The sequence below is a fragment of the Caretta caretta genome, chromosome 10, assembly GCF_965140235.1.
Source record: "Caretta caretta isolate rCarCar2 chromosome 10, rCarCar1.hap1, whole genome shotgun sequence".
In the NCBI taxonomy this organism is placed as follows: domain Eukaryota; kingdom Metazoa; phylum Chordata; order Testudines; family Cheloniidae; genus Caretta; species Caretta caretta.
Window position 1 is genome coordinate 65,808,811 of NC_134215.1, and position 14,818 is coordinate 65,823,628.

The following is a 14,818-nucleotide window of genomic DNA, read 5'->3' on the forward strand; positions in this document are numbered from 1 at the left end:
CAGCTGCACTGTTGTAAGGTGTACTGGGTAGCCCACTCTTTGTCGCAGGGAGAGAGCTCTCAAGTCTCGGTGACAAAATAAAATCATGCCGAATGAGGGGCGGTAACTTTGTCGACAGAGAGGCTCCCGCCAATGAAACACTGTCCACGCTTTTTGCTGTTAAAACTTTTGTCGTTCAAGGGGATGTTTTTTCACATCCCTAAGTGACAAAAGTTTTAATGAGGAAAGTGCCAGTATAGACAAAGCCTAAGTGACAAAGGGTATGTCTACACTGCAAAGAAAAACCCATGGCACTGCGGCTATGTCTACGCTACTGCGGTAAGTCGACCTATGCTACACAACTCCAGCTATGTGAATAACGTAGCTGGAGTTGACATACCTTAGGTCACGTTACCGCAGGGGGTCAACAAGAGAAACTCTCCTGTCGACTTACCTTACTCTTCTCGTCGGGGGTAGAGTACAGGGGTCAACTGGAGAGTGATCTGCTGTCGACTTAGCGGGTCTTCACTTGACCCACTAAATCAACCACCGGTGGATAGATCTCAGAGCGTAGATCCCAGCTGTAGTGTAGATGTAGCCTGACTCTCAGAGCTTGGGTCAATTGCCTGGGGCTCACAGGGCCTGGCCTGCGGGGCTAAAAATAGTGTAGATGTTTGGGTTTGGTCTGGAGCCTGGGCTCTGAGACCCTCCCCCCCTTTGGTTGGGTTTCAGACCTCAGACTCCAGCCCGACCCTGAACAACTACACTGCTCTTTTTAGCTCCAGTTGACTCAGACTCTGAGACTTGACACTGGGGGTTTTTCTTTGCAGACATATACAGAGAGCCCATAACATCCCTTGGTAACTTCTTCCAATGACTTATTACCCTTACTTTTAAAGTGCACCATACTTTTAGTCTGAATTTGTCTAGCTTCAACTTCCATTGAATGCCTTTGTGTGGTATATCTATTAACAAATCTTATAGAACCTGATTAAGTCACCTTAATCATCTATTTAATATGCTAAATAAATAAATAAATAATGCTTCTTAAATCTCTCGCTCTAGGTAAGGTTTTCCAGAACCCAAATCATTGTCTCTTTTCTGAACCCACTCCAATTTTTGGAAGTGTGGACACCAGAAAAATAAATATCCATGTTAAATATATCAAAAGACAATGAAGAATTACTGACTGAAAGCTTCAGGATTAAGCTAGCAAGTTGACAGAGAATAGAAGGATGGGGAAACCTGGCTGTGGCAGAAGCTTGGCTTTGTCAGAATAAGCTGAAATGTGTAAACTTGGGCTGGTGAGGGGTAGTGTGAAAGTCTATGAGAAACTTTGAGGGAAGACAGCTGCCATTATAAATTAGAGGTATACACATAAATTTTCTTGGAGAGAGACAAAGCAAACATAAGATGAAAAAGAGGGCACACAAAATACGTACCCGGACTTGAGCTCATCAAAAGCAGTTTGTGACAACTTCTTACTACAACTTAAACTTGAGTGAGGATTTATCTTTCAGCATCCTTCATCTTTCTAGTAGAGGAATGGTAGTGGTGGTATTTCCTTTTTTTTTCCCCTTGTCCAAACACTTTTTCTGGCTAATCACCAGAGTCATTTGATACTTCGGTTGTTTAATGAAGACCAATCCTAATTTTTCTCAATAATTTTTGAGAGTTTGTATTCAACCTTGGTTCAAGACTTAATATTCATGTGGAATAGATTAAGTTGCTCATTCATTTTAGTGTTCAAGTTTACTGCACCTCTGCTGTTCTGACTCATGTCAACATGATTTATTTTTATACATATTAAAGGTCACAAGCTGGATTTCATTTTGCTTTGGCTGTAAATTTTAAATCTATAATCAGTAACTTTTCTGATCACCATAAGATTTGTTTTCCTGTTTCTTTGGTACTGTTAAGAACAGCTTATGTGAGAGAGGCAATGTAGTGTAGTGGTCTATGAGTGGGCAGTCTCATCTGTTCACAGCTTTGTCACCACTTCACTTGTGTGATCTTGAATAAACCACTTGAAATCCTTGCTTCTTAGTTTATCCATCTGTAAAATTAGTAAACCACCTCTCAGGGCGTTGAAGAGACTTAATATTTGCAAATGACTGAGATCCTTGAATAAAAGTGTGTGTGTGTGTATACACACACACACACACACCCACACACACACACGTGTGTATACAAAGTATTTTTATACTTAATCCTGTCTGATATTTTTTGCTTTCTTTTCTATTGTAAAACACACTCCCCTCCTTCTACAGAGGAAGAGACAGATAACACCACTTTAATTTTAATGAGGCAATTCTCTTCATCCATTATAGATTATTTCTTTTGCTTGTCATTTTTCATGGTATTCTCAAGAGCATAAAGGAAATAGAGCCAACTGATTGCAGACTAATACTACTGAGAACACTCTAGTTACACTGTCCACATGCTAATTTGGAGAGCTTTATGTGTGGTTACAGAGATTACCTGAGGCAGGTCAAACTTAGTCTAACAATCTTATCAGAACCAATACAGTCTTCTACTTTTTGTTCAAGAGTTATCAACTGTGTTTTAAACCCTGAGAGACTAACATGTTCTAATCCTATGAAAATTAACAACAAAATACATGCCAAGCTGTCCCCCAGAAGTTCTTCTTTCTGTTCTCTCACTTTTTCAGCTTTCATATCTCCCTCACAAATTTTTCTTTGCAAAAAGACCATATGTCATGTGGCGGTTTCATTCAAACACCTATTTAACGGATTCTTGGCGTACAGGCTTCTGAGAGAGACAAGGTGGGTAATGTAATATCTTTTATTGGATCAACTTCTGTTGGTGAGAGAAACACACTTTTGAGCTTACACAGAGCGCTTCTTCAGGTCTGAGAAATGATTGTCACTGCTAAATACAAGGTGAAACAGATTGTTTAGCATCAGTAGTTAATACATATTTTAAGGGACCATGCAAGGTGAAGGGTCTTGTTAACTGGAGATAACAGAATTACTCATGAACTTGCAGATGCTATGATAGCTCATGCTGCTCAGTTTTCATTCAAAGATCTTGGTATCAACCACATTCTTTTAATTTAAAATCTAAGACTGATCTTATGATGCTTGTGCTCTCCCAGTAAAAATGTTGTTTCCTCCCTGCTTTTCCTCTCCCTTTAAATCTGTTTTTATTTTTCCTGACATCAAAGCTTGTAATCCTTGGAGTCATCTGAGTCTGATTAGTATGAGCCTCAAAAAAAGAAAATAAAGTTCTGACGGTGCAACTGTCTTGTACCATCTCACTGGGATACAGAGATTCTTAATCATGCCTGTATCACGTTCTAACTGAACTATTCCCAATAAATCATGTATCACTCTTTACCACTTCCCTCAAGAATATCAGCTTTTGAGATTTCAGAAACTTACTCCTTATCAAAGAGAATTTCCCTGCTCTCCAGTGAAACGTCAGTGTCTTTAAAATCAGTCTGCTTACACTGAAGTCATTGTCATGTTCCTTTATACGCTACCTTGGAGAGCTTATTACTTCATACTTCCCAAGGCAAACCCAGCTTTCCATTTTAAGTAAAGATCAGTGCTTGATCTCAGCTAGGATTAGTAACTTTAAATCTCCATAATATGAAATAGACTGTACTACCCTTCTAGGATTGTATTCTCAAGGTACATCTATACTATGATAAAAGACCTGCAGCATGGCTGCGGCTGGCCCAGGTCAATTGACTCCGACTTGGGCTGCAGGACTATAAAACAGGAGTGTAGACTTTTGGTCTCTGGGGGTATGTCTACACTGCAATTAGACACGTGCGGCTGGTCCATGGGGCTTGGGCTGTTGAATTGTAGTGTAGATGTCCAGGCTCAGACTGGTGTTCACGCTCTAGGACCCTGAGAGGTGGGAGGGTCCAGAGCTTGGGCTGCAACCCACATCAGAACATCTACATTGCAAATTAGCCCGAGCCCTGCAAGCTTGAGTCAACTGGCATGGGCCAGCCATGGGTATCCTAATGGCAGTATAGTATAGACATACCCTGAGACCCCACAAGGGGGCAGGGTCTCAGACCCTAGGCTACAGCCCATGGGCAGCTGCTGAACCAGCCAAAGGGGGAGGCTAGCCCCCAGCCCCTCCCCTTCTACTTAAGGCCCTGCCCCTCACCATCCCCTGAAGGAGCCCAGAGCACCCCCACCATAGCCCTAGCCCCAGCCCCCTGCCCCAGGCCACCCAAGCACCCCCAGCCATGGAGTGCCCCGAGCCCTGGAGTTCCAGCTGAGCCCCCAACCAGAGCCCCAGAGCACTGGGAAGCCAGGGGGTGCAGTTCCAGCACCCCAAGTGCCAGGTGGGCAGTGCAGCCACGGAGCCAGCACCAGCCACCATGAATCCCAGCACCATACCAGCTCTCCCCAGCCCCAGTCAGCCTAGGCTACTATGGAAGAGCAGGAAGGAATTGCACTGCAGGCAGGGGCCTGGGGGTGAAGCATGGGCAGGGCCATGCCAGGCCATTTTGGGAGGCACAGTCTCCCCTAGCCTATGATACCCGCCACCCATGCTGCAGCCTGAGCCTGAATTCTACAGTTATTTTATAGCCCCACAGCCTGAGCGCTGCAAGCTCGGGTCAGTTGACCTATGGTCTGAGACTCATTGCTGTGGGAGTTTTACAGCCACATAGACATATCCTAAAGAATCTGAAGAACTCAGAGGTTTCTCTGCTATTGCAGTAAGACTTCTGCCTCACAGATCCATTTCACCACTCCTTGTCCCTTGCATCATGTCTATGATTTTCCATTGTTTTTTTCCCTGTTTGTGCTTTATCTGATGCAAAATGCTTCACATGGGGTTAAAAAAACTGCACCAAGGTAGCATCAGAACATTTTAGCCATAAAGTATGATAGCTATACATGAGATCTAACACAAAAGTTAGATTTAAAAGGTCATCTGCAACAGTGTTTTGTTTAACTTCGTTTCCCCAATCTAGGGTTCATATAGACACATGGATTGTTTTAAAATTGGGGAGAAATACGAATAGTGTATTTTACAGATAAAAGTGAGATTTGGTAACTAAAAACTCCATGCCACTAGTAAAATTCTACACCTTTACTCCTCATGCATTTGACTCCTTTTTTGGCCCCCACCCCTTCCCCCGCCCACTTCCACCCTTTCCAAAGTGGAAAAGGGAGTGTAAAAAAGCCGTTTATATAAGTGCTTTAGGATCCTTGCGAGTCACTATATAGATGCATTATGGTTTTTATTGTCATTAGTTCATACAAATATTATGTCACTGTAGAAAACTGGGAGCTTTGGAACTAACAAGTAAGAGCAGGATCAAATGCTTTACAGTCATAAAAGTTACAAGACTTTGGCCATTATATGGGATAAGTTAACAAAGGGTTTGAAAATGACTAATATTTATTTTTGGCATTTATTCATTTTAATCTGTTTATACAAGACTTGGGACAAGGATTTACCTCCATCAGATCTATTATCTGTGATTTAATGAGCAGATTATAACACACTGTGTATAATACTTACTGACAGAAGTTGTAACAGAATGGGAAAGGAAGACTTCTAAATCTGTTAAATTGAACAACAGCACAACATCTACCAAACATATTTTAGACACTGTGCCTTTTAAGACACAAAGGTGCTCAAGTGATAGCAAATAAAGCTTTTTTTGAATACATGTGCCCCTTCTACACAGTATGGCACTAGAATCAATATGTGAATAATATGCTACCTAGTAATTTATGTAACAGTACATGGACAGCTGAAGACTTTGTAAAAGTAACTTACTGCAAATACTTACACAGTCATCTGTCGCATCTTTGACAGCAGTAATGGTAAATACCATCATTAAAGGCACAATGGTAGTAAACCAAGACAAGGAGGATATTTCTGGAATCAGCTACAAGATAAAGTTCTATTAAATACTTTTTAAAAAAATCTTAGTGAAATTTCAGTAACAATATTTCAAAGTAATATTTTTCATAAAAAGTAGTACTGTAGTAAAGAAAATCTGCTACATTGTCATAATTAATACACAGGGCGGGTAAAATTGCAGCAAATGGAATAGTGTGTAAATGAAGAGCCAAGAAGGGATGAGCTGGAAGAAAGAGAAAAAGAACTAGAGAGAACCATGGGGAGACGAGTAGATATGGGAGAGAGAGATTAAGAATGGATAGCACAATGAAAGAAAAATGGGGAGAGAAAAACAGAAGCAGAGAAAATGAAGCAAAAATAGAAATCAAGGAAAACAATGAGAACAGAGATGAATAACTCACACTGACTTCAGTGGGAGGTATTCATAACCTATGAGAGGAGAATAGGGCCCAAGTAAAGCAAAAGGCCATGAAACAATACAAAAGTGTAAGAAGACCTACTGTGAACTAAACCATGAGTAAACTCAAAATACATTTTGCTAGGTATATGGAACCTTAAAGAATGCAATACAAGGGAGAACACTCAGAAAAAGGAAAAATTCCAAAAAGAGAGACAAGATGGGTGAGGTAATATCTTTTATTGGACCAACTTCTGTTGGTGAGGGAGACAAGCTTTCGAGCTACACAGAGCTCTTCTTCAGAGGCTCCTTCTTAAAAGATCCCAGACCTGAAGAACTCGGTGTAGCTCAACAGCTTGTCTCTTGCACCAATATAAGTTGGTCCAATAAAAGATATTACCTCACGCACCTGGTCTCTCTTAAATCCTAAAACCAACAGGGCTATAACAATACTGCATACAAAAAGTGAGACGGAACAGAGAAAGATGGCAAACAAATGAGAGCCACAAACAAAGAATGAGAGATTAGAAAAATGTTTATTAAATAGCAGGAAAGATTTTTATTTTATTGAGATCTTTAAAAAATATTCTGTGCCAAACTTGTACATTTGACTAGGGTTTCATTTAACTATAGATGCAAAATTCAGATTTATTCAGGTCCAGATTTCAAGTCTCCCAAAAGTTTGGACTTGGGATTCCATTACAGAGAGAGACTAATCATGAAGTTCTGATTGGGGATGTAGATTTTAATTTAGACAAGAATAGTTTTCTATATCACCTCACATACTCTAGGCATCCTACAGAGATCATCAGGGCTGGTTTACTTATCCAATTAACTTAAGTTTAAAAAGGAACAAGCAAACCAGTTTGGGTAAAACAAGAACTAACCTGGGCCTTCACCCATACCTCAAACTGCATCTAATCATTTGAGGAACTGCCCTAACAAAGAAGTCTGGTGCTGCTGCTCCTTCTCTGCTTCACCACATGTGCCCAACAGGCTCTTTCTCCCCCTTGTCATGCCCATTCAATATTATCTTGGAAATACTCTTAATAGAGTTCATCAGAAACAGTCATTTTAGGCTATTTGATATTTGTCCATCAACGGCTACATTTTAATACCCATGAAATCTGATCAACATAGAACAATTTTACTCATTTGTTTGGTATTGTAAGTGGCTATTGCATTGCTATTAACACAAATAATTGGGTCTTTTTGTTAAGAGAAGAGAATATCAAAATTACACTTCCGCGAAAAAAAGAAAGTTATACATCACCTGTAAAATCAGAAGGGAAAGGAAGTAAGCATTTGCAACCCTCTGGAACTGTTCAAATAAATTAACTGGCAAGAAAGTAAGAATGTTGTATTTAGACGTTTTGATGCGATTGTTCTGAAAAATAAGAGAACAACGTAATGCATGTTAGTACCAGCAGAGAAAAATCTAAACTTATACAAAAAATCTACTTCAAGTTTGGAACACACAGCAGTAATGACACTTAAAATCAGAAAGTCATCTTGTAGCATCTCAGTTTTGTTACAATTATTGCTTAAATTGTTGATTATAAATATTACTTAAATTATTGGTAATAGAAGTTCTAATTTTCAACAATGTTTTAAATCAAGATATAAAATCTTTAGGCAATAAATGGGAGCTTCCAGATTCCTTATCTGGAAACTCTTATTTAGGGCAGGTAAGAGAAGCGTGTACACACTAGGAGAAAGGATGGATTCAGGAAGGGTTTAGACACATACGCTCCTTATTCAGGAGCAATACCCAAATAGTGGGGGCTTGGGGCAAGGGGGCCGGGAAGGGGATTCCAATAAGGGTTTCATGTATTTCCCAGCAGATGTCACTGCAAGACAGAAGCACAGAGGAGGCAGATATTAAGCTATGCTAGAGGTAAAATGCAACACCCAATAGCAAATTGCACACCCACACACATTTGCTTGATTCTTTTACTTTAATGCTCTGAATTGTACAACCCCATTCAACACAACCTACATTTAGCTTGGCTGCTATGAAAGCCTGGAATTTATTTTTTTGGGGGGGGGGGGGACTGCAAGACCCACAAAAAGAACATATTTCATTTCTGAAGTGGACCTTGTGATTCTGGTTATCTTACTATCTATGGCCCTCACTTCTGCTGTTTTACTACAACAAATGTTTTCCTTGGTGACAACTGTGATTACTTTTACAATACTATGAATATAAAAAAACCTTAATCATTCATTAATACTGTAAAAGAGCCGGACTCACCCCTGCAGTGCCTCCTGCTGGTCATTGGGAATTAGGGCTTTTCCAGCATGGAGTGCCCTCTGCAGTCCAGTGATCCACACAGCTCTGGCCCCCGTGTCCCTCACAGACGCCGGTACCCCTTTCTCTAGGGTTCTGCCCCCTGGCAGTACCCCCACACTCTGCCGCTGGGTCTCCCCTTCCGGGGGAACCCCCAACCCACTGTCCCCACCTTGCCTCAGTCTAGGCTACTGCCAGTCATCACCAAACCCCCACTCCCTGGAGCAGACTGCAGTGTAAAGACCACTCATCATCGGCAAGGGGGTTCAGACCTGCTGTCTTCCTCTGTCTCCCAGTGCCTCAGACCAGGCCCTACAGCCTGGGGAGTTGCCAGCCTGGAGTGCCCCCGCTCAGCCTGCTCCTCCCCCAGCACTGCACCACCCTCAGTACTCTGTATGGCAGCACAGGCGGGCCCTACTCTTTCCCAGCCTAAAGAGAGACTCCTTAAGCCACTAGCTCACAGCTTACCAGCTGGGGCCTGATTGGGGTGTGGCCCATGTCATAAATATAAAGGGAATATAATATAAAGGCTAACCACCTTTAAATCCCTCCTGGCCAGAGGAAAAACCCTTTCACCTGTAAAGGGTTAAAAAGCTAAGATAACCTTGCTGACACACGACCAATGAGGAGACAAGATACTTTCAAAGCTGGAGGGGAGGGGGGAACAAAGGGTCCTGTCTGTGTGTGTGATGCTTTTGCTGGGACCAGAGCTGGAATGCAGGTCAGAACTCCTATAAAGAGTTAGTAAGCAATCTAGGTAGATATATGTTTGATTCGGTTTTGTTTAAATGGCTGACAAAATAAATTGTGCTGAATGGAATGTATATTCCTGTTTTTGTGTCTTTTTGTTACTTAAGGTTTTGCCTGGAGGGATTCTCTATGTTTTGAATCTGATTACCCTGTAAGGTATTTACCATCCTGATTTTACAGAGGTGATTCTTTTACTTTTTCTTCAATTAAAATTCTTCTTTTAAGAACCTAATTGCTTTTTCATTGTTCTTAAGATCCAAGGGTTTGGATCTGTGTTCACCTATGCAAATTGGTGAGGATTTTTATCAAGCCTTCCCCAGGAAAGGGGGTGTAGGGCTCGGGGGGATTTTGGGGTGAAAGTGGTTTCCAAGTGGGCTCTTTCCCTGTTCTTTGTGCACCACTTTGGAATAAAGGTTCAAGAACAAAAGGTAAAAGTTTGTACCTTGGGGAAGTTTTAACCTAAGCTGGTAAGCATAAGCTTAGGGGGTCTTTCATGCAGGTCCCCACATCTGTACCCTAGAGTTCAGAGTGGGGAAGGAAACTTGATAGCCTAGCTGCGGCTACTTCCCCAATCAGCCATCCCCAGCCACAGCCCTCTCCAGGGCTGCTTTTAACCCCTTCTATTTTAGGAGCAGAGTAGCCACCCGGTTACAAACACATATTATCTAATTGTACTTATGCAGCACAGTATAACACATTACATATGAAAGCATGTACCAGAGTACATTGTTCTTTCAACAGGCTAGCAGACTGATATCATGGGGTAAATTAGTTTAGTCTGTATCAGCTGTTATCCTGCAACTCGGAATATCACCTCAGAGAGGTCTGTCTTTTCAAGACATGTTGATTTGTAACTAATCTGAAATTTTGCTAGTAACCAAAAGGAAAATGCTTTGTAAGGGATAATTATAATTTGCTGCTGGTACCATGTCTGTTATAGCCAAGACAAAAATGAAAGTTGTACTGCTCCAATCACTTCCTCAAAGGGTCCATTTTAGTGTCTAAATATAAATCCTCTAGGCCATTGGTATGCAAAGCAGTAAGTTGTGCAAGAATGGCCACAGAAAACCCATAAATGCTGTTACAACTCTGAATTAGGTCCACCAGTGGACACTCACTAGATTGTTGTATTTGGATCAACCCTTGGAGTTCCATATGCTCTTGGCCTTTTAGGTTCAAACAGAGTCTTGGCCAGGGGCGGGCAAACTACACCCCACAAGCCAGATACAGCCTGCAGGCCATTTTAAGCTGGCCTGCGAGCTCCCGCTGTGGAGTGGGGTCTGGGGCTTGCCCCACTCTGATGCTCCAGCCAGGGCACAGTGTCGGGGGCTGCACCATGAAACTCCCTGCAGCCACGGGGTGGGCACACTCTGGTGCTCCAGCCAGGGCACAGGTGCGGGAGCCACACCACACAGCTCCTGGAAGCCACACCACGCAGCTCCTGGAAGCCATGGCATGGCCCCCCTCCAGCACTCCAGCCAGGGCACAGGGTCGGGGGTCTCACCACGCAACTCCCGGAAGCCACGGCATGGCCCCGCTCCGGTTCCTACGCACTCCAATGGCCCCCTCCGGCGCACCAATGGGAGTTGCAGGGGAGGTGCCTGCAGACATGCTGGGACATGCTGCTGCTTCCGGGAGCCACTTGAGGTAAGTGCCGCTGGGAGCCTGCACCCCTGAGCCTCTCCTGATGCCCCAACCCCCTTCCCCAGCCTTGATCCCCCTCCCACCCTCCAAACCCCTTGATCCCAGCCTGGAGTACCCTCCTGCACCCCAAACCTCTCATTCCCAGCCCCACTCCAAAGCTTGCACACTCAGCTGGAGTCTGCACCCCTTCCCACATCCTTGATCCCCCTCCTGCCTTCCAAACCTCTCAGTCCCAGCCCAGAGCCCCCTCCCACACCCCAAACACCTCATTTCTGGCCCCACCCCAGAGCCTGCACCCCAACCAGAGCCCGCACCCCCTCCCGCACCCAACCCTAATTTTGTGAGCATTCATGGCCTGCCATACAATTTCTATTCCCAGATGTGGCCCTCGGGCCAAAAAGTTTGCCCGCCCCTCGTCTAGGCACTGGCTCTGGGTTTCTAGGCACATTCTCAAGGTAAAAATCCTTTGTCTAGGATCCCTTCTGAGATATACAGCTCTGCAGTCCTAGGCCTAGGAAAACTAGTGTCAGTTCCCCCAAGCTTCCCCAGTAGTTTTTGCAAGTACACAGAGTTCAACCAATGCTGTGCACCTTTCAGATTACTGTTTCCCCTTCAGGGACTACATGATAATGAAAGCAAGTAACACAGATACTTTATAAGGAATTTCTAAACCAATCACACTTTACTCATGGACAAAGCACAAAAGATATCTACAGAAAACAACAACAAAAACCTGCCGTCAAAAGCCTCCCTCCAGTAGCCTCACCATTTCAACAACCCTCAGGTTTTTGCCAGTCCTTCCACAGCCCTGGGTCCCAGGACCATCCTCTCTTCCTGCACAGCCTTGCAATCTGGTATCCTCTCTCTTTAAAATGGCAGGTAAGAAACCCTTCCTTTTATAAGTTTCCAGTCCCCATGTCAGGTGACCATTCCAAATGGCTTCAAGTCCCTCACAGAATCATAGAATATCAGGGTTGGAAGGGACTTCAGGAGGTCATCTAGTTGGAAGGGACCTCATCAGCTGATCCATTGCTCAGTTACAAGCCTACTTGGAAGAACTGGTTCATCGGGTGGCAACTAGCTCATTGTCCTAGAATGCTTCCATTTGAATTGGAGTTCCTCCAGGTTAACAAACCTTGATTGCTTTCCACTGTTAGCCTTCTGACAACACCTCCAGGAATCCCAGTTCAATATAGAGATTAAAAGACAACAGTGAAGGTACAGTGCAGTTTTACACTTTTGTGGCATTCATAAAACAAAATGGATATAGTTTGATATAGATACATACAGACATACATTAGATGCTATCTTGGATCACTGAGTGGATACTGTAGGCTAAAATCTGGCTGCCACATGAACACAATGAAACCCACAAATAGAAGAGGAATATGGGGCAGAAGTTCTACATGCAGAGATACTGGCTCCCCCCAAAAAATCCATGCAGAAAACACGTGACAAGAACCAAGATGGGTATTTCTGGCAGGGCTACATTAGTGTGCTTAGGGTTCCTGACCCATGCAGATTCTTCTTTCTTTTAGGAGGACTTATCTGCTGAGTCAATATTTTGGGAGCCAACAATCAAAAAGAGCCACTGATGGTCAGGCTGTGGACGCAAGGTACTGATGCTTCTGCAGCTTCAATGTGTGTCTATTTTGCGGGCATTTTTTCAGATAGCCAGCAGATGGCCATATATTTGGTATATGAATACTTATCTAATATTGCTTTCAATATATATGTGTTATGCCCAATTTCTAGAGGAAGTTGTATATTTTATTTTATTAGAGGATCTGTTTTAAGTTAGTCCTGGCTAATGAAATCTACCTAAAACTATCATAGTAGTGTTTAAATTTAGTCAAAGAAAAGAGTCTCCACTTTTCTGGCCAAAGTTGAGGCAGTTGGGAAGATCTGGAGCTGAGAGAGACGGATATTCACTTTTGCAATGGAATTTGGTGGGCATAGGTAGAATTACTCCTTTGTTACTCTTTTTTAGAATTATTTTATACACTTTATCAGCTTCATAATGCACTATTTAGTCATTTCTCTTGATGTATGTACTCAACCATTCTGCAGACCTCTTAAAGATACTCTCCCCGGTTTTTACAATGTGTTTCTACTGTAAAACGTAAGCCTGTAAAAATGACACTTAATTACTTTGCCACCTGTACGTTTTCAGCTCTTTTTACATTAGTGATAAACACAGGAGGTGGGGCTTACTATTTAATTCCTTTTATAAATGCAGAGGCAGTACAGCTATGGGACAAAGAATTTGGTATCTATTCTTGCTCAAGCATCATCAACAGAATTGTTAATTAAATTCCAACTAAATGAATTCTTTGCATTGGTCTTCACTGCAGAGCATGTGAGGGAGACTGCCACACCTGAGCCATTCTTTTAGATGACAAATCTGGAGAACTATCCCAGATCAAGGTATCAGTAGACGAGGTTATGGAACACATGATAAATTAAGCAGTAATAAGTCACCGGCACCAGATGGTATTCACCAAAAAGTTCTAAAGGAACTAAAATATGAAATTTAAGAGCTACTAACTGTGGTAAAAAACCTTTCACTTAAATCAGCTTCCTTATTAGATGACTGGATGATGGTTAATGTAACACCGATTTTTAAAAGAGGCTCCAGAGGCAATCCTGACTATTACAAATCAGGTTTCAGAGTAGCAGCCGTGTTAGTCTGTATTCGCAAAAAGAAAAGGAGTACTTGTGGCACCTTAGAGACTACCAAATTTATTTGAGCATAAGTTTTCGTGAGCTACAGCTCACTTCATCGGATGCATTCAGTAATCCTAACTTCAGTACCCGCTAAATTGGTTGAAACTATAGTAAAGAACAGAATTATCAGACACCTAAAGGAACACAATACGTTGGGGAAGAGTCAACTCCGCTTTTGTAATGGAAAATCTTTCCTCATCCATCTATTAAAATTCTTTGAGGGCATCAGCAAGCATGTGGACACAGTGATCCAGTTGATATAGTGTACTTGGACCTTCAGAAAGCCTTTGACAAGGTCCCCACATCAAAGACTCTTATGTAAAGTAAGCAATCATGCGATAAGAGGAAAGGTCCTCTCATGGGTTAGTTACTGGTTAAAAGACAGTAAACAGTAAGAATAAATGGTCTTTTTCACAATGGAGAGAGGGAAATAACAGGGTCCCCCAAGGATCTTTACTGGCACCTGTGCTATTCAACATATTCATAAATTATCTGGAAAAGCAGTTGAACAGGGAGAGGTGAATTTGCAAATGATACAAAATTATTTAAGATCATTAAGTCCAAAACTGACTGCGAAGAGTTACAAAGGGATCTCACAAAACTGGGTGAAGGGGCAACAAAATGGCAGATGAAATTCAGTGCTGATAAGTGCAAAGTAATGCACGTTGCAAAACTTAATTCCAACTATAGATACAAAATGAAGGGGTCCAAATTAGCTGTTAACACTCAAGAAAAAGATTTTGGAGTCATCATGCTTCTCTGAAAACATCTGCTCAATGTGCAGTGGCAGTCAAAAAAGCTAAAAATGTTAGGAACCACTAGAAAAAGGATAGATAATAAAACAGAAAAATATTATGATGACACTATATAAATCAATGACTGTCTCCTGCAATCACCTTGCAGTCTGTTATACCTTTTATTTCCTGCCAGGAAACAAGAAAGTAGTCAGTCAATCTGGCTTCTGGTCCTTCTACTCTTGTAAGTAATAAGATACTCATCTCTTTTTGTAAAAAATGTGTTGGAAACTACTAGGTCATGAGCTTGTGCCAGTTGCACTATGCTTTCTCCTTCATCATTTAAAGTTCCACAGCCCTGGCCACCACATATGCTACAATATCCACGCATGTCTCTTCCAACATTCCTATTTAAATTGGCACCAATAACTA

General features: G+C 42.2%; 1 protein-coding gene across 2 annotated transcripts in view; it reads right to left on the minus strand.

The window, feature by feature from the left end:
* The window catches only part of ATP8B4 (ATPase phospholipid transporting 8B4 (putative)), a 156,936-nt gene that overhangs the window by 114,903 nt on the left and 27,215 nt on the right, over positions 1 to 14,818 (minus strand). For both annotated transcript variants that reach the window (XM_048867295.2, XM_048867297.2), the window contains exons 3-4: positions 7,515 to 7,628; positions 5,771 to 5,869 (exon numbers count right to left, since the gene is read on the minus strand). In XM_048867295.2, coding sequence (XP_048723252.1) covers positions 5,771 to 5,869; positions 7,515 to 7,628 — 213 coding nt within the window. The remainder of the gene's footprint in view (positions 1 to 5,770; positions 5,870 to 7,514; positions 7,629 to 14,818) is intronic.